The 21,078-nt window shown below is 38.8% G+C and overlaps 1 protein-coding gene across 2 annotated transcripts in view; it reads left to right on the top strand.

The window, feature by feature from the left end:
- sfswap (splicing factor SWAP) overlaps positions 1–2,786 on the top strand; it is an 83,235-nt gene extending 80,449 nt beyond the window's left edge. For both annotated transcript variants that reach the window (XM_079898420.1, XM_079898419.1), the window contains exon 18: positions 2,085–2,786. In XM_079898420.1, coding sequence (XP_079754546.1) covers positions 2,085–2,150 — 66 coding nt within the window. In that variant the 3' untranslated portion in view covers positions 2,151–2,786. The remainder of the gene's footprint in view (positions 1–2,084) is intronic.
- Positions 2,787–21,078: the final 18,292 nt, after the last annotated feature.

The following is a 21,078-nucleotide window of genomic DNA, read 5'->3' as shown; positions in this document are numbered from 1 at the left end:
TCCTCACACTTCAGCCAGCTGTGGTCTCATAATGAGCTCTAATCATACTGAAGTTATCCTCCTTTCATTGCAGTAATCTGCTCGGGTCAGCTGGAAGCTCAGAGAGCCTTTTATCCCAGCTTAGTCCTGTCACTCTAATGTACTGGATAAACACACTATGATCAAGAGAGACATATTTTTACTGGTTCCTCTTTTTTTTTTTTTTTTTTTTTTTTTTTTCATGTACATGCGTTCGAGTACTGGTTTATGTGTTTTGTTGTCATGCATTTCGATATTATAACAATACACATTTTGGGGTGCAATTACTGCTTGCATGCTTATCTAGATCAGCATTAAGCAAAATTAAGATTTGGCTCCCTTTATAATCATGAGTTGGAATTTGAATGAAATTAGCCTAGATAGATAGATAGATAGATAGATAGATAGATAGATAGATAGATAGATAGATAGATAGATAGATAGATAGATAGATAGATAGATAGATAGATAGATGTCTATAGAACATGTATCCTGACAGACTTTGCTTTTCTAGCCAAATAAAAAACATTTATATTAATTTCTTAAGTTTTTATTTGTACTTCCTTAAATTCAAATTTTAATCGTACTTCTATATCCTGTTTGATACCTTATTTCATATTCAATAATTGAACTGGCAATTGAAAAGGCATTTTAAATTATATTCTGAATGGCACACAATCCTTCTGTGTGGTGCACGTCTCCAACCCAGTCCTTGATTTTGTCCGTTTTGATTACTGTCGTCAGCCTCTGTACACTATTTAATGCGATCCATGTAAATCTGTGTTTTCACTCCCCCAAAATGACTTTCATAATGATTTCACCCTGTGAAGGACAACAGTAAAGCCTTCTCTCCAGAGGCACATTGGTCCTTGCCTGTGGTGTTTGTGTTTTTCTTGACCACTTGTTTGTTTAATGATTAATTCTACAAGGGCTTTATTGGAAATTCAGGGTTAATAACTTTCCTTTGACTGGATGAGGGGGTGGAAGGCAGTGGTGTCTTTTAATTCTGCAAACGTCAATGAGCAAACCTTGCTCCTATGACAACCGTGCAATTCAGCCATGTGTTTCGAAAGATCATTTGACTGATTTGATATATAATGGCAAGTTATGCTGAAGTAAAGAACCTTGAAGAAAATGTATGCTGGCAGAGAAAGGCGTAATTGCCAGAAAACTGTATCTTATTAACTGATATTTTATAGGAATATTCCGGGTTCAGTACAGGTGAGCTCAATCTCTGGACATTTTTGGCATGATGTTGATTACCACAAAAATTATTCCCACTTGACCCTTTTCTTTAACACACACACAAAACATTATTTTAGTGTAAATAATTTGCTTATTAACCTATTCTATATTTCATTTTACAATTTCTTTGTCATGTCACCTAAAACCCTAAAACAACCGTAAAAAACAAGAACTACTTTACAGCTCAAGTAATACATGTTCTAACAGAAGAATTAATGTACAGTAAGTGCCTTTATAAAATTATAAGCCTCGCTTACATTACTGCATTTAAACCGTCTAGAAATTGGCCTCATTCACTTCCATTTTCAAACGAGGGATATTTTTGTGGTAACCAACATTATTGAGCTTAACTTCTGTTATTCCTTTTAGTGTTTTTTCTTTGATGTTAATTCCATTCGTATGAAATCACTGACACTAGTTAATGTGCATATTCATTAAGCAAATGTTTATTCAAGCGCCAAGCCACGGCACGTCTCTGGTGTCACATTCTCCCTATGGACTCTTAGCATGCAAAAAGCCTTGGGTAACGTAACCTGAGCCACATTGAATGAAGAGAGGCATTTGAAGAGCAGGAATCCAGTTTGCCAATGGCCTTCTTTTCTATAGAACGCCACTAGACATCCGTATCCATATTTAGCACGTAGGATTCTCATACATACAAAGCCAAAAGCCAATCTGAATTTCAAATTGCGCAAAGTTGTCTGCAAGCTTATGAATTCATGTTTCTGTTTTCTTGTCCTGTGTTTATGCTATGATTAGTTTCTCTCGCAAACTCTCCCTTGCGAATAGTCAACGTTTTCTCCATTTCTCCTTTCTTGTAGGACCTCATGGCGAAAGTGCGAGCAATGCTTGCTGCCTCCAAAGGCCTTCAGCCGAACTCCTCCTGAGAGAGTTCCACAACATCCAGGCAGGATCAGTCTACATCTCGCACGGCAGCAACAGCCTTCCGGCCGACTACTGGACCGCTGTTCGCCTGATAAGCTGCACAATGCTGGGCGCTTTTATCCCTTTATGTATGCCTGGTTTGGACCTTGCGTTAGTTAGATGTTTTTATTTCGCCTCCAGATAAGCATTAGGCATGGAGATCTTCTTTATTTTGAAGATGCAGGTGGAACCCTAAGCAGGTGCAGAAAGACACAATACCAGCAGCAGATGGTGGAGCCTCGGTGTGTTTTAGCTGTAAGGCAACAACAAGTAAGAAATATTAAAGGCGTAATTCCTTGGATGCAACTAAAAACAAATTTAAATTACGTTCTGATGACTGAGCTTTTTCCTTTGTAATATTGTCTTGCAGAGGGACACAGTTATATCCTTCTGTGAAGGATAATACTGTTTATTTTCTCACCTATCTCCTTTTTTCCTCTCTCTGTCTGAGCTCCTTCCGATATGAAGTCGTCGGCTTTCTTGCTTCTGTTTTTTTTTTTTTTTTTAATATGTGGCCTTCGGTTTTTCATTTCTAAGTTTGTACGGGCCTAATTTTGAAGCTACTTTGTAAAACCCTCAATAAAGTATGAATTATCCAACGCGAGTGTGGTTGCTTTACTTTCCTCGAGCGACATTTCGTCATGGTCGCGTCCTGCTCCGTCTGTTTTTCATTTCTTGCACCTGAGAGCTTTGGCCTTTCGACCGTCGGCACATGTACTGCATCCCAACATGCACTCTGCATGATAATTAGACCCCATGTTCTGCTGAAGGGTCCGTATGAGTGGCACCCCCCCCCCCAGGAATGAGAGAGCATGAGCGAATGGTGGGAATCATGGTCTATTTTAAGTGAGCCTTTAATCTCATGGCGGTTCAGCCCGCCGAGGTGATGCGGCGAGTCTCATTTGGTCCTGCAAGAGAGCAAATTGCACTGGTAAGAGATCCCTGGAGCAGATCGGTCCCATCCAAACCCATATTTACGCTCAGTCCCAAACTCTCTCGACATGAAGAACGCAATGCTTTCCCATGTTCAGATCATGTTGAGTCTGATTCAAGTGGCATTTTCTTGGGAAAATGGGCACAGAGGAAGTGTTTTGTGCCAAAGAATAAATGTCAAATGTCCATCTGGAGTGCATTTTATTGATCATCTGGGTTTTCATTGTTCACTCTGTCCTGCATGTTCAGCAAACCCTGCATAGTCTAATCGGGGCACTTAATTTACTCGTCATTTTTTATACGGAGTGGCTATTTACAATACTGAGTTGCAAATAGTATCTGCCACTATTATAAATAGCATCTAACTACTAAAAATACTGCTATTTTTAGTGTAAATAGAATCTATCGCTATTTTCACTTGTGACTAGTGTAAATGGCATATATCGTTAAGAAAATATGCTACTTTCACTGTGTGAATTGAATCTAGTTGCTATTTGCACTTAGTGCAAATGGCCACTGTCTTTTTTATTTGCATTTATATAATAGAATGTTCCCTTTAGTAAATTGATGCTTAATGTTCCATAATTGCACAAATCATAATAATTGTAATGCCATGTGCTTTTGAAAAGGGCAGCTTTGAACTACACTTAATAATAGACCCTGCATTAGTCTTCTCATTACACAGTTGTTCGGGTATATATGCAAAACAATCACTCACTACCAGTCAGATGTTTGTATAAATGAAGAGGTTTTGCTCATTTATTACTGTGATTTTTTTTTTTTTAAGCATTGTTGTTACTCAGTCTTCATTGTTACACGATCCTTCAGAAATCATCCTAATATCCTGATTTGGTGCTCAAGAAACATTTTTGTTTCAAATAAATGCTGTTCTTTTGAACTATCTATTCCTCAAAGAATAATGGGAAAAAAATGTTTTGTACAGAGCCTGTTATAATCCGTTCACTTTAACAGACATGAATTCCTGATGGCAGTTGTCCCTTCTAGTTTTTCAATATTCTTGAAATAGCTTATCCCATTTGTATTCTTTTATCGAGTTCACTTGCTCTTATCACTACATACTAAGTCTTGGAAATGAAAGGCTTTGCTCAACTTCCCATTTAGTTTGTCGCTGTTTGCTGAAGTACAATATTTCAGTGTGACACGGTTGTTCAGGGCAATTTTCAGGCCAAGTCTTTATAGGCAATTAACTAATTATAATCATAAAATGGAACCGTATTAGCTGGATTGAAAATGAAGACGCCATCTCTGGAGGCTTGTTTTTGCAGTTGACATTGACCTGCTGTCAGAGCCGGTAGACAGAAGATGGGTCGAGTATAAGGCTCCTTGCAGGCTGTGGCGTCTTTTTTTCTTTCTCGCACGAGAGCCTCTGTTCATCATTACACAGCAGCAATCACTGCGAGTAAACACAACTCATTTTTTGCCAAGGCTTCACTCATTCCATGCTCATAATGGCTGCAATATTCCCTCCAATAAATGGATTGTCTCGTATAACATTAAATAATGGATTTATATGCAATTAAATGCACCTCACAGCATCATTGATTTGATTCCCAAGGGCTGCATTCAAGGTTTCGCCCATTCACGCTGTCTGAGTTTTTGTGTATCACAAATTAAATGGCTGTGTGGTATCCAAGAAGTCCCTCACAGAGTGGAATGAGGTGGGCGATAAGGTGATTTGTTAACTTTGAGATTTAAGAATTACCGACTTCAATCTGGTCCAGACAGTGACAATGAAAATCTAGAAGGAACAGCCTTATAGGCGGAAAGTTTGTTGGCTTGTCAATTCAAAGGAAAATACATGCAAAATTTACCATCAAAATCCAAATGACCTTGGGTTGGGTTGAGAATGAAGTTTCATGGCTTGTTTTGAAGTTTTATGTTCCTTCGCTTCCCACTGCAGTGGAAACCCCGCTAAAATGAAAGGAGCCGTGTGGCGACACGTTGGAAATCCAAGCTGGACCCAATTGGAGTATGTAAAATTAAAAATCCAGAAGCATGTGTTTGATTCTCTTGATGTGGTTATTCAGCAGAGGGTTGTTGCACTTTTCAAAGTTGTGGCTTGAACTCCTTTAACAGCTTTGCTGAATTTCCCACACAAAAAAAAATCTCAGCCAGCTGTGATATATCCTGAATATTATGAAATAGAAAGGCCTTTTTTGCTGAAAAGAAGAATACGCATGAAAAACCTAATCCTCAAAGGCATTATGTGATGTACTGTAGGTGCCGTGTTACGGTTTAAACTAAAAACTTTAATGTGGTAATAGATGTTTTCTCTCCCTATATGCCGTCCTACAAAAGTGGGAGGAGGAATTTGTGATGTGCAGAGATGAAAGTTTCTTTTATAGCCCAAAACAAATGTATGACATTAGAAAGAGTGGAATGGATGCATTAGCATGACTGACCAAATCCCTATTCATTCAGTGTTCTTTTAATCCAGTGCCCACTGTTAGTCCTCATCAGTGTCTTCTGTTTGTTATCATATTTAAGGTGTCCTGATTAAAGTGCTGCAGACTGTCTTGAGTCTCACTCTAGTCCTTCAAGTATCAATTCTATCCCACACAGCCTCAGGAAATGGGTTGCAGTATCTCTCCAGTGGCGATACCATGTGATCACTCTAGCTGCAGATGTGAGAGATTTGTGAGATGATATCACCAGCTTCCAGTAAGGTCACAGTTAAATGTAGTTTTGTTACATTAATACTTAACTTTTTTGTTCACACACATACACTCAAAAATGCTGAGTTGTGTCAACCCATGTTTGGGTCAAATATGGACAAACCCAAACATTGGTTTAAGTTGAATTGATTTGTCCATATCTGACCTAAACATGGGTTGAAACAACCCAGCATTTTTTAGAGTAGAGCTTACTTATTGAGTGAATAGAGTATAGCGTTATTTGTCTTCAGATAAAAACAATTAACTTGCTGTGTTAACATAGATGCATTCAATTATTAAAAATCACGCAGAAAGCCTATCTCTATAAATGTACAGTAAAGAGCACTTGTTTCCTCAGTTTCAAGCGATGGTCTGAGATGACCTCTGTCACTTTGGGTAGGCCTATTATTAGTCATTATGATTATTAAAATTCATAATCAGTGTATTAGCCTAAGTTTTCATTACCACATTGCTGCGTTTATATTCCATATTAGGAGTAAAAAACCTTAATCTGGTGCAATATGGCTGCCGTCGCATCATTCAGGTGGATGCTGCACATTGGTGGTGGCATAAATATTTTTTTTTCACAGGAAAAGCGCTTAAATGTGTAATTTTGGTGATCAAAGATAAGTTTTAAGGGGTACAATTATTGACTACAGGGGACGACATTTTAGTTCATTTTGCTATATTTAGTGATCTTGTACAAAGTAAGCGTATCTTATGTATAATCAGGTGCGTAACAACCATTATAATCATTGTCTGCATTTTGATTTCGAAAAAAAAAAAAACATGGGAAAACGAATACAAATTATTAGAATCGTTCATGAATTAAGCTTCGCGGGCGAACACGTGACGTGAGCAAGTTTGCTGAACGCAGCGCGCGAACAACGCGCACAGACAGCAATGGAGGACGTCGACATTTTTTTTTTTTTTTTTATATCAGGTTTGGCTGCTGGCATTTTAAACCAAAACCGACTGGACCATGTAGAATGCAGTGAGTAAGGCACAATGACTTAGGCTTTAGGCCTAATATACGTATATATGTGGCTCATTAGTATTCAGCTGTTGGCTAAAAATGTAGGCTAGTTCATTGAGCGTTCAATTATTAAAAATAAATATGCCCACCCCTAACTTTCTACATTATGGTGAGTTTTCTGAAAACCTGAGATGTATTGCCGCTGTGTTAATAATGTCCATTGAGTGTTAACTGGTTTGATACATGAGTCTAACGTACCTTTAGTACCATCTCAGTTTCTTTCGTAAGGCCAATTTAAATAGGCTCCCTGTAACCTGCTAAGTCAAGCCGGCTTGTCTTTTGTGGTGTTAAGACAGTGGTTTGTGGGGTCGAGGGAGAACAAATGGAATATTTTATCAAAGCCATTCTGACTGAAATGTTTCAGTGGACATTTGCAAGTCAAATACTCTGGGATCAAGGGGCTTGACTAGTGCATGCGTCTTGGGAAATGTTTGACGGCTTTATTCTGATGCTTTATACCTCGACCTCACATTATATCAATGACTTTGGTTTGATGCATCAATTAGAGAGTATTTATAAAAAGCCCAAATGAAGCCTTGATTCTTATCCATGGCATTGTATTTAAGGAAGTGTGTCCCCAAGGTCCTTCAACTCATAAAGGGTTGATTGAAGTGGGGAGGCTTCATAAATCCTTGTAAAGCCATTCCTGGCGCTGAGACTTTCCTCTCATTTTTATAAACACCTGAAGCATTGTTATTTTAGCCGCTGGATTAAGTAGCCTAGCTCTCCTCTAAGTGCTCCATTTCTTCTCTCCTCGGTGTTGTTTATAGAAGTGCTATTCGTCTGTTGCTAGTCCCTGTCCAGAAAGCCTCATTTGTTTAGTGCTAATCTTGAAGAGGGAGATTTTGTTGAGAATTATAGGCTTGCATATGAGTCTTATCACACAGCTCAAGGACTCTGGCTGTAAAATGTCAACACACTACCCAGTTGGCTGAACTACCTCGCATTCATTAAAAGGACAGTACACCCAAAAATGAAATTCTGTCATTTACTCAACCTAGGGTCAGAAATTAATGAGTTGTTGTTTGGAGCAAAAATCCCCCCCAAATTCAAGCTAAGCTGCACAATTTTGCTAAATCTATTATGGCTGTCGCAAGTCAAATGTACAAATGAATTAAAGGTTTTACAGATTTACAGTATTGACCATTATAACCAGTCACACACGTTTATGTTGAGCTAATGAATGAATGGCATAAATATGACATGCGTTTCTCCACAAAAACATTTTTTATGTATTCTATTAATAATTCCGGACCCCCTAAGGGGGCATGGTGGTGGAAAAAAATATAAGATGAGATAGAAGAAGAAAAAATAATAATATAAGATGGGAGGACAATAATACGCCAATGATTTTGCGTTCTCTTGCAAATGTTTTGCATTTCCCCAAGAAACTTTGCGGTCGCAAAAACATTTGTGTTCACTCGCAAAACTTTTATGTTCTTTGTGAGTTGAACGCAAACATTTTGTGAGTGAACGCAAAGTTTCTCTAGCCTGGCTAACGTCAGACCTCGTCTCATTGAGACGTGGTCTGGGAACCATGTTCATTTTCTCGTATTTGAGGCGTGGTTTACGAATGCCCAGAGCCGTTTATTGGGCGCTACGAATGTCTATCAAATGCGCCTGTACGTAGATCATAGCCAATCGTTTCAATTATACCAGATGACGTATGTAGAGCATAGACAGTAGATGTAGAGCGACAGAAATTCGACGAGGAAGAAGACGATGGCTGAAGAAGACTAAACTACTTAGATCACTATCTAAGGCTGCATCAAAAGGTAACTTCGCGCCTGTCATGTTGGATCCATAGATAAACAAACTGCTTCGGTGTGTCGCATAGACGTCGTCATCGTCTTGCTGCTCCCTCCCCGTTCTGTGATTGGTTCCCTTTTTGAGGGGAAAATCTGGTCCATGGTGTCCAGGCTGCCTAGCAGCGTGAATAAAATCGCGCTGTGCTCAAGGCAGCATGGGGAAACCCAGGCTAAAGTTTCTCAGGGGAACGCAAAACATATGCGAGAGAACGCAAAGTTTCTCGGTGGAACACAAAACATTTGTGAGAGAATGCAAAAGCTTTGCCAAATAATAATTTTTCCCCCCCATCTCATATTTTTTTCTTCAACATGTCCCTTTAGGGGCTCTGTAAATAATCATTACTATATAATTTTTTTTTTTATATTGACTATTTATATTATGCAGTTGTACTGTAAATACATGTATGCCACCTTTGAGCTGCATTAAACATAACTGCCATGCCAGATGCTGCTTCTGTTTCACCTTTGAAGTTTATAGATTTTTTTGATGTTGATAATTTTATTGGTTATTATTTTTTAATTGACGTGATTGGTTAAAAGTAAATGACAAAAGACAACACAGATACATTTAGTTAAGTAGAAAAATGGCCATTATAAATGTCCCTGGAAATGAGGCTTTTTTCTTCTCCTGCAAAACACAAAATATTGAAAAACAATGGCATCTGCCACAATTTTTCTGTAAAATGGCTAAAATATTAGGTTGGTTTTCACTAAAACCAAGAAAATGACTTGGAAAATTACATTTTGCTTATACTTGTCAGTGCTTTATTAAGTGCTAAAGTCATTTATGATGCACTGGTGTTGTACTGAATTAAACTTGTTTTGGAACCACATGAGAGTGAGTAAATGATGGCAGAATTTCCATTGTTTTGGGGGTGGACTGTCCCTTTAAACATGGGTGTCTGCAAAAGTGAAGGTTAATGATGGCTACTGGCACTGCCCACCTCACTAGATTGAGGACTCAATCAAATGCCCCCCTCCAAACTCCATACTCGTAAATTTTTTCTACCCAGTGTGCCCAGCATGCTGCTAAATGTCATTTTAACTTATGACCTTGCGGTAGAGGACCATGTAATGTAAGAGGGGAGAATGCGAGGCTCTAGACACCTGTGAAACAAGCCGCCTGGTCACCCAGCAAAAAATATAATCCCAATCACAGAAAAATCACTTTCAGTTTGCGCCTGTCTAATTATCCTCTTATTAACACGAACAAGTGCTTTCCTCTCCAGGGTCTGCAGATTCACAGGGAGGTGGAATATCTCGCTTTTCTTTTGATTTCGTTGTTTCTGTCATTAACTTCCCACAGCGTCCTGAGAGGATGTTTTCAATCTTGTACTCTTTGTGTTTCTTGTGTAATGAGAGAAAAGAGCATTTAACAGGGTTCGATCACATTCTTGAGCTCGAGCTGCTTAGCTCTGATTTCGCTCCCTCTTCAGCGCTGCATGTTCAGACGGATTGAACTCGGAGAGAGTGAACGAGTTCCTCAAGCTTTGTTGCACCTTCTTTCAAAGCCCTATAGGCAGATACTCGCTGGAGAAGGTGACCCATGAGATTTCATTGGCTTTTTTCATTCTCCGTTTAATAGAACTGACTGGATGAGAGACTTTTTAAAAGTAATATCACTCTCCATTTCTCACATATCTCCCACTTTGGAGTAGGCCTATACAGTACAGTGCATGGATAAAGGGAAGCCCTGTTCCAAATGGTATTTTTAATGTGGGCTTGTTGTCTCATGGTTTTCGCTAACATTCGGTCCTGAGACCACTGATGTGAGTTCAAGTCAAGTTCTGAGACTTGACTTGAACTTATCCTTGAAAGACTCAAGTTTTTTGCTATTTAGAATAATTTCTATTAGGGATTACAAGATTACATTTCTTGGCAGTATTGATAAGCTGACAGTTGTTTTTATGTTGGCTGATAACCGATAAATGACCGATATTACAATTCTATATTTTGTCCAAATAATGAATAAATAAAACGCTAAAAACTAGAATCAATTGTTCTACAAGTGAATTTAGACCATAACATTATAATGTATAGTATGAAAAACGGTTATTAGCCCTTAAACGCATACCTCGCATCAATGTCACAAAGGCAATGTCTGATACACAATGGTGAAGTGACGTTTCACTCATAGGGCCCTATCATACACCCGGCGCCAGGCGCGACACAGGTGTTTTTTGCTAGTTTGCGCCTAGGGCTGGGTACCGAGTTCGATACTTTTTAGGTACCGACCGAATTGCCTCGGTAGTATCGAGTATCGAAAAATGACTTGTTTTTCGGTACCAGATTTCGATACCTAAGGGGTTAACTCGTCAACGTCAGTGCTCAAACAAATACATATGAAATGCACAACGACACGCCTAAAGTCGCTCACGCACATACACGCAAACTCTACACACACGAGACGCGCGGAACTGTCCGCGCACATACTCATATGAGACGCGCGCGCCCACACAAACTGTCCACGCACATTCTCATATGAGACGCGAGCACACACACACAAACTCGCGCACATACTCAATGAGACGCGAGCACACACACTCACAATACTCTAAAGATGTGGAAAAGTCGATCAAAAGTGTGGCTGCATTTCTCCAGGCTCGATGCCAACAGCGCGCGATGCCGTATTTGCGGTAAAATAATTGCTGCAAAGACCGGTACCTCGACAGATATGATGAAGCACTTGACAGTGCACGGAGTAAACATAAGAGCAGAAAGTGGCTCCGTCTTTGACTGGTAAATGAAGAGATACCTTGTTGATCACTCTGACCGTGTTTATATTGCAATAATGACCTGCTGCCGTTCAAAAATGTGTTGGTTGGTCAGAATTTTTTTTTCAGTAAGCATTAAAGTGATCAAAAATGACCTTAAAACGTGTAATGTTACAAAAGATTTCTGTTTCAAATAAATGCTGTTCTTTTGAAATTTTTATTCATCAAAGAATCATGAAAAAATTTATCATAGTTTCCAAAAACTGTTTTCATATTTCTGAAGGATCCTGTGACACTGAAGTAATGATTTTGAAAATTCAGCTTTGACATCACAGGAGTAAATTACATTTTGAAATATATTCAAATAAGATTTTAAATTGTAATACAATTCCACAATATTACAAGTTTTGCTGTATTTTTGATCAAACAAATTCAGCTTTGGTGAGCATGAGCTCTTTATAAAAAAATATGTTGTTCCTTATGTATATGTATAAGGAATATTTTGTTCCTTTGTGCTTTTTTTGTTCCTTTGTGCACTGGCTAAGGAGCATGAGTCAAACTGAAAAAATAAAACCAAAGTTTTTCTGAGGTAATGTGTTATGTAATCTTGTTAAAATGGATTTCATAAAATTGGTATCGAAAAAAGTATCGTTCAGGAACCGGTATCGAAATCAAGGTATCGGTATCGGTATTGGTATCGAAATTTTTTGAACGATACCCAGCCCTATTTGCGCCACTACTTTGCGTCCTGCGCCACGTTGTTTAAATAACAAATGCATTTGTTACCCATGGGCGTGCTGGTCTGAAAACGAGGTGTTCAGGCGCATTGTTGGTGTGTTGCTATTTTGAAGCAACTGAAATAGACTGTGCCATTGACCAACAAAAACCTGGTCTAAAGTCAATGGCGCAGTATTTTGTTTATTATTTAAAGAGCGCGTTAGTAATATGTTCTTGTTACACACACACAGGGACGTGCAGCAGCACACAAACATGACAAATATGAAAAATTAAAGGATTACAATGTAAATTGTAAATAGAGAATCCGCCATGGCGCGAGTGCAACCGGCTTTTAAAGGGATTGGGAGATGAGACTCTGATTGGTTTATTGCACGTCACACCTAAAACACACCCATTACTCATTAAAGGAGAACTCCGGTCAATTTTAACATTGAGCTAATTTTTTTGTACATTTGGAGTGCTGTCAATACAGAGAACAACGACAAAAATCGGTGTTGCCTACACCGTGTTATCCTCTTTTTAAAATTTGCACCCTGTTGACTTCAATGGGGCAAGTTTTAAACCTGCTTTTAGCCTCTTAACATCCTTGATGTGTCATTACAAGTGCACAGGTCATGTGAGTGATTCCTTCGGAGTGAACGCGGGTCAATCTGACTGCAGTAGATGTGAAAGATATTGTCGAGTTCACGCGCATTGGTTTAGTACCTATGATCATGCGCGTGAACTCAACAATCGATTACTATGGACTTCGACCGAAAACAGGATGTAAATACAGGTATGTGCGCTGGCTGAATATACATCATTTTTATTCATATCTTTCACATCTACTGCAGTCAGATTGACCCGCGTTCACTCCGAAGGAATCACTCACATGACCTGTGCACTTGTAATGACACATCAAGGATGTTAAGAGGCTAAAAGCAGGTTTAAAACTTGCCCCACTGAAGTCAACAGGGTGCACATTTTAAAAAGAGGATAACACGGTGTAGGCAACACCGATTTTTGTCGTTGTTCTCTGTATTGACAGCACTCCAAATGTACAAAAAAATGAGCTCAATGTTAAAATTGACCGGAGTTCTCCTTTAAGAGAACTCTTTTAGACCATGCGCCAGCAAAACTTGGAATGGCCCAGTGATTTACTGCAGAGCATCAAATAATGGTGAAGAAGCTGTTAGCGATCAAAATATTGATTTTGAAAATGATTGTTTTGAGAATATGTTTGAGATCTCGAATGAGCTCTCGATTGAGCCAGATGTACTGGGAAATGAGCTCTGCTGAGGACAGTGATGATGGTATAAAACATCTGCTTGGAAATATCTTTGCAGCAATATACTGTTAACGAACATCCTGACACCTTACAGGCTGCCGAGAGCGAGATGAATATGTCAATATGTGCTGAGTGCTTTCCTCTTAATAACAAAATAAACGCACAACAAAAATGACAGCAGTGAGAAAGCAGCAGTTAAGTAAGCATTATCCTGAATGTTGTATAAGCATTCGTTTCATGTGTCAGAGAAACATCATCAGCCTTCATCAGTCTACAGGCTTTCATAGACAACCTAGGAAGTACATTAAGAATGACATTATTTTGCACCAAAAATGATTATGCATTTAAGTGCAAAGGTAACTTGAATGTAAAAATAGAGTAAATGAGCATTCACAATTAAATCTCCATCAAAGAACGATACCATGGAATTCTTCTTGAAATCATCTATGATTATCAATATGGTTTCAATACAGTAGGCCACTGTACTCTACCATTCAAAAGTTCGGGGTCAGTAAGAGGGCTACATTTATTTGATCAAAAATACAGTAAAAAAAAATAATACTGAGAGATATTAAAATTTTTAAAGAAATGTAATTTTTTTTCTGTGATTGCAAAGCTGAATTTTTTTCAGTTAAGTTTTTTCATTTTTTCATTTAATTTTTTTTATTTAAAAAATGTCTTTTTTTTTCTAGGAGGAGACAAGGTGGGAGAAAAAAAGTGCATTGTGTGGTCTTTACAATATTAATGTGCATAAATGACCATGATGAATAGGCCTATATTATTTATTGATTTTGTATGATCAGTTACCTGTACTGTGATTTGTTCGCGTTATTGCAAGTCGTTTCTGTAAGAATGTAAGAAGAGACATCATTACTGCGCAGAGGCAATCATGTCAAGCTCATAAGGCACAAAACCTTCACAAAATACAAATGCTCTTGTTTTATTTCCCAAGACAATGAGACTATTGCATTTTATATGAGCTCAGCTGGTCTGGGTTTTGTACGTGTAGTAAAAATGAAGTGAGAGAGACGTCGTTGCTGAGGTCACGTAGGTGAATCCTTGACATTTTAACCTCAAAGCGTCTGGTTCTGATTTTGTAGTATAGACCTCTGTTTTCACACAGACCTGAATAACAGCCCACTCACGTTGACCACTCTTTACAAATCTTCTGGTGTTAAAAGACACCAAAGCTGCTTATGAAACAGAAAAACTACAGTAAACCATTTGATCAGTGGGGCAAAGTGATCTCTCAAGCGAACTGTAGTTTTTGAGACGAGACGTGATTGCAACATGATTACAATGCGGCGAGGAGCGTAATTTACCTGCAGAGTGTGCCATTGTGTTTGTCCTGTGGCATACACCCACCCTTTATCAGGGAGAATAATGGCCTCATCAGTTCTCGTCTTTCTTGCCTCTGCACAAGCGTGAATGTGCCTTACTCTATGGGGTGGAGAACTGGGGAAGATGCGGTATAATTTCACTCAGAGGGAGGCGTTTTGTTAGGGCATGTGATGAGGCATGTTCGAAGTCTCGAAATCATGCATCTCCCCCATGAGATTGCATTGAGCTCACCTTCGGGCGCTGCCACTATCAGAAATAGTTTTCCTTTATCTTCCTAACATAGGGAAGCTGATGTATCCATGTTCCAAACTGAATATAACAGCCTAATTGGCTTCCGCATACATGCTGAAGGGCACTTAGATACATAATCATTTTTGTGAGTAATGTTTCCTGTTATGTTTTCCCTTTCATTTTCTTTTTCTCTTACACCCCTGTCAGCTTTCTCTCCCGTTCCCTCTCGGTATCTTTTTCTCACTCACTCACAAATAAGCACAAATGCGAGGTCGGATTTCAGATGTTCTCAGCGTCCCTCGTGGACATCAGGGTCCATATGGCTGATCCATCATCTCCGTAGACGCCTGAGAGAAAGCAAACTGGAGTGGTCAGAATCCACTTCATTTAATTGCTCATTGTGTTTGGTTTCGTAGTATTTGAGTGTTTATTCGAGTGGATTTTCCCTCTAGGACTCAGCTGGACTTGTGGCTTTTTGTTTGAAATGTCTTATTTATTTATTTTATTTTTTAAAGCATCGGAAGAGGAGGACCGTAGGGGCTTAGCCTGATTACATGTTAGGGGCCGTATTTGACCATGCCTTTGCAGCTGTTTGCTAGCTGTGGAGAGAAAAGTGGCTTCAAAAGACTAACTTTTCAGTGGGGAATAACATAATGCAGGTTTCTGCCTCCTGTGGCTCTGTAAACAGACACTGCTAACTGCTTTGATTTTTTATACCCCACTTTTTGTGCTCGAGACCAAGACTGTTAATATGTTACGCCTCATATGCATAAATGCCGCTAACTTATTTCAGTGTGGATTGGTGAAAATGAAATGGAGGGATTTGTGAAGAAAAAAAGACAGATCAACTGAAACCAGCCACACATAAGTGGATTACTGCGGTTGAATTTAATTGTGACATTAGTGAAGAAGGGACACTATCTGATCATATAATGTTCTGTCTGAAGCTATATGGTTTAATTTGGTCTAATTATGTTGTAGCGCTGAACCTTATGAGTGTCTGGAGAGTCTGGGATGTCAATGTAATATTGATCCTTTGTCCTTATTGCCTTGTATTTTCCATTCATACTGGACATCCCTGTGTAATCCCCACTCCAAGTTCTGAACGCTAAAGTTTAACAAAGTGTAGACATTATGTAAATAAGAGATTCATTGTGTAGTCACTAGTCAGCTTCATTGATTAATATAACTTTGAGATCGCTATGAAAGAGTGAGTTTCTAGTGATTATAAAAGAGCTCTTTGCGTGCTGTCTAGGCAATAATAATACATTCAGAATTTGAATAAAACTTTTGTTTTCCATGCTTGACAAGTGGCCACGTGTGCATCAATAAATAGGCCAATCCACTTATAAATGTGGGATTCACTCTTGAAATTGCAATGACTGACTAACCATATAGCAAAGGAAAGGACAAAAATAACATATTTTGTCTTGAAACCATTTAATGGAAATCTAATGCAAATCTGGTTGGGCAGCTGTGGTTTTATGTTTTTTTGGATACAATCCTGGTTAGTACCTAGACATCCCTTTCAGACAGCTTCCTCTTGTGTCTACAGTCACTGCAGAATTAAATGCGCACCTTGACTCAGCTGTTTCCTCCAAAACTGTTTGTCGGTTGCTCCATTAAGTCAATGTTCCTGGTCGGGCTGCTATAGCCAAACCTTTGGTCACTCGTGCCAATGCCAAATGTCATTTTCAATGGTGCTAACAGTGCAAATCGTGGGCTGTGGACAATGTAAAACATGTTTTGTTCTCTGAGTCCACCTTCACTGTCTTTCCCATATCCGTGGGAGTTGTGGTGTGGAGGAGCCCCAGAGAGGCTTCACACCTGGACTGTTGCTGCCCAGTGTGAAGCACAGTGGTGGATCAGTGATGGTTTGGGCTGCAATATCATGGCATTCCCTACTGTGCTTGATGGTTGCCTCACAGCCAAAGACTACCAGATCAGTCTGGAGGATTCTCTGTGCACCTATTGGTTCAAACGTTGTACCCTGAAGGGGGTGCCATGAATCAGCATGGTAATGCACCAATACACAGCCAGACTTGTGACAGAATGGTTTGATGAACATTAAAGTGAATTTGAACTTCTCCCATGGCCTGTACAGTCACCAGAGTTTAATATTTTTTTTAGCCACTTTGGGGAATTTTTGAGAAGCAAGTCAGAAAACTTTTTCCTCCACCAGCATCACAGTGACTTAGCCACTGTTCTGGAAGATGATTGGCTCAAAATCCCTCTGGCCACTGTGAAGGACTTGTATCTGTCATTCCCAAGACAAATTAATGCTGTATTTGCAGCAAAAAGAAGGCCCTACACCATACTAATAAATTATTGTGGTCTAAAAGAGTTTTAATTTCATTGCCCAACAATGTCACAGAGACTTCTTTTAATGAACTTTTACTGTTTTTATTTTTCATGTCATGGAAATGTATTTATTTTATTGTATTTTGTTAGTTTTTATTTTAAGTTAAACTAAAAGTTATCAATTTGTTTTACTTGTTAGTTTTCATTAAAAGTTCATTTTCAAGTTCACATTAATTTTTTAACAAAAAATAGTGCTTTTTAGTTGTTGTTTTTTACTCTCCTCTTTCACAGAAGAAAGGAAACCATATGGGGTTGAAACGACATGAGGGTAAGTAAACGATGACAGAATTTCCATTTTTGTTTGAACAAATCCTTTAACGGCATTTCATTCCTGTGAGGAGACTACTCCAGCATACCAAAGCAAACCTCCCCCTGAGCATACATTGACTCTAACCTTCATTTTGTTCTAATATTTCCTTTTTAAATAAATAAATAAATAAATACTAAGGGTCAGGACTTTGTGTTGACTGGCAGGGCTAATCAGCACCGCTGCGTCTCTGCCAGTCAACCCTGTATCGAATTTGTAACAGCATAATCCGTTTTACGTTAATGCAAAGGATAACAGGGGAAAATAGCTGTGATATTGAAGCCAGACAGGCTCTTGTTTTCACAGTATTACTGGCACCGAGTCGAGGTTTCATTCATAATGCTTTATTGTGTGACGGCAGTTTTGAAATGTGCCCTCCTAGCGACAGTTAAAACGGATAGGGCAATGAGAGACATTTCAGGAGCTGTTCATAAGTTAAGGAGGGGAACCAGTGAAGCAGAGTGAAACTGAAATGAATGTTCCCCTGCAGAGGGGCTGCCAAGGCCACATCAGCGCAGGAAGGACCTGTCGTTTAACAGGCCTCGGTGTCTTTAATTAGAATCTGCCCTAAACATACTGCCGGCAGATCTATGCATGAAACTTTGATCCAGCCCAGACTTTCCTGTGGTGCGTTTGCATTCAGAGAGAAGTTTCTCTGGCATGTGCTGTGGACGTTTTTGGAGGCATGTAGACGCGTGTGAACGGGTATTGAGTGCAGCTAAGAATTTGCCACGAATGAACCTCAACACCTGTCTCACAGTCCGGACAATCGAAGGCTTTGAATACAAGTGTGATGCAGTGGCATGTATATGCATCATGCATATTCTGATTTGCATATTAAGCTTTTTATATAATTAATACTAATATTATTTGATTAATATATTTATATTTTACTATAATTAATACTAATATTAATAGATGGTTATTTACATATTTAGCTTTTAATTTAATGAATACTAATATTATTAGATGTGTATTGTTCTATTTTATTTTTTTGTACTGTGTCTGTTATCAGTGATACATTCATAATTAAATATTTTTCAGTTGTATAATTGTATGTTCAAATTATAATATATATATTTTATCCATTTATAAATAATTTACAATATGATTTTATATAATTAAAAACATGTATCTGCAATGTGGACAAAGCATGCAAAAAAGATGATGTAGCTACATTCTGCATTTTAAGCACCATTTTAATTGTCTTTCATTGTTGCAGTTATCTCAGTATCTGACTTCCTGCTCTGGATGTTTTTTCTAAAGGTGTTTTGGCATCAACTCAGCCACTTTTGGTCGTTTCTCGTTTCTAAAGGTTGGCACACTGGATGGAATGGACTCCAGTAGGCAGAGAAATTGATCTGATTTTCTTTCCTCACAAAAACAGTAGCTTTGAGATGCATTGGGACTCTGGGACTGACCATTGTTTAACGCTTTTTACAGAGTAGCTTGTGAGCGGCTTTGCTGCCCCGCCATTCAGCAAAATAAACTCTACAGCCATCTCTCTGCGGCCGACGTCCCACAAACCAGCCCCATTGTTCACCGCATTCTAAACCTGTACCTCTCCCAAAAAGAAATTGCATTTTGCTCTGTGGATGAAGCATGTGAAGTCACTTGTGACTTTTTTAAACCAGGCTTAGATGGATCAGCTCTCTCTATAAAAAGACCAGCTAGCTAACAGCATATTACTCTCCAACACACATGCACATGACTCATCTGAAGAGTCTGAAACTCTCAAACTTGTTGTACTTTTATCTTACAGAAAGTGAGTTGTCAGTGGAAAAATATAATTCCATTAAGCCCAGTTTCATTCAGCATTCAACTCAAACAACAAAAGCTCCATCTTTTCATAGCTCTCTGCTGTAAAATTTTGTTTTTGTTTGCTGGGTCTAATTAACGCAAGAGGGCTTGTTGTTTTGTGGATTATCTTTGGCTTTGAAATCTAACCCTTAGGTTTTTGTTAGACTGAATACAAGCCTTAACATGAATGTTTAGCATCCATGTAGCAGAAGAACCACACATTAAAATTAAGGTGTTTTCAATCTCTCTTTGTGAAGTTTTTTTGGCTACCATCCCCAGATACTTAGGAACTCTCTTTAGGCCTGTCAGCCTTTGAGAGAATCGCTGTCTTCTGTCTTACTCGCCACACTTGAACGCGTTTTGGATCTTTGCTCCCTTAAGAGGAAAAAGGATGCAGCGATTGGGCATAAAGACTCTTCCTCAGTGCTCAAAGAACGGCCCAGTTTAAGTGCTCTATCATGGGACTGATGCCTTGTGCTCTACTTCCCCAATGATTCAGGTACCCGAAGGCATGAGCAGACTTCAAGGCCCGAATGAGAGAAATGCCTATGCAAAATGTTGCAATTGTTACATCCCATTTAATCATCAATATGATGCTATTTCAATATTGACATAATCATAAGACAACTGGCTTTCATTACCGGTGAAAAGAGTTGACGTAAAACTGCTTGAACTGCATGCATGTGTATCAAAGCTGTAAAACTGTGAATGACATCCTGTACCCGTCTCCAAAGACCTGACTGCATTATCCTCCTTCCCTTCCTCTTACAACATTCTGGTAGTCTGAAGGCACTTGGAAATAGAAAGACATTTCATTTCAAATAATATCATAAAGAACTTCCCGTGACACTCACATGCACATGATGCACATGCACTTGAAATATGGCATTTGCTGTCATCATCACCTTTTCCAGTGTTAAGCAATGGACTTTTTTGTTTTATTTCTATTTCAATTGTTAATGCAATCAAAACATAATGGGCAGAATGTGAGTATTGGCATGAGCTTATTGCCTCTTTCAGTCCTAAGAGAACAGAGGCTATTACTGGCTCTGAAAGAGAGCTGATGTGCCAGTAATATATATCAGTTTTGGTAACGGATAGATGGATATTGGCCATAAGGGGAGAGAGTTGTAGTGATTATTTCTGGCAGCATTATTGGCAATTCTCAAGTCACTCGATGTACTTCACCCATGCATTTGATTAAGTTTTTAAATGATGGCTCAAGATTCAGATGGCTGTCATTGGAGGTTCTGCAGGAATGCAATTAGCCATTGTCAGCCATGCTGTGGTTGGATTTCATGCACTTATTTTCAGGCTTAGGCAAATGTTAGCATGTTTACGCAGAGATTCACACATTGCATTTGAAAAATAATCCCATTTATTATAAAGCGAAAGGGCACTGTGTTATCAGCTTCTTTGAATTCTTGGGAGACATTATGACAATGACAAGTAATCAATCCTCTCTTTCACACTCGGTAATGATAGTCCTCAGCTGCATTGGATTTAATCCAGATCCTCTCATCTGATCCTATTGATTTACCAGACTGCTTTAATTGTGGAGGTAGTTTTAAAATCAGAGAGCAAATAGATTTTATATTGCATCTTATTCTTTTATTTTCTTTCTTGAATTTGATGGCTAAGCTTTCTATTCTTTTTCCACCTGTGCAATGACATTTGTAG

This window comes from Squalius cephalus (genome assembly GCF_949319135.1).
Source record: "Squalius cephalus genome assembly, chromosome: 17".
Lineage (NCBI taxonomy): Eukaryota > Metazoa > Chordata > Actinopteri > Cypriniformes > Leuciscidae > Squalius > Squalius cephalus.
Note: the sequence above shows the minus strand (reverse complement) of the source record. Positions and strands in the feature narration are given on the sequence as shown.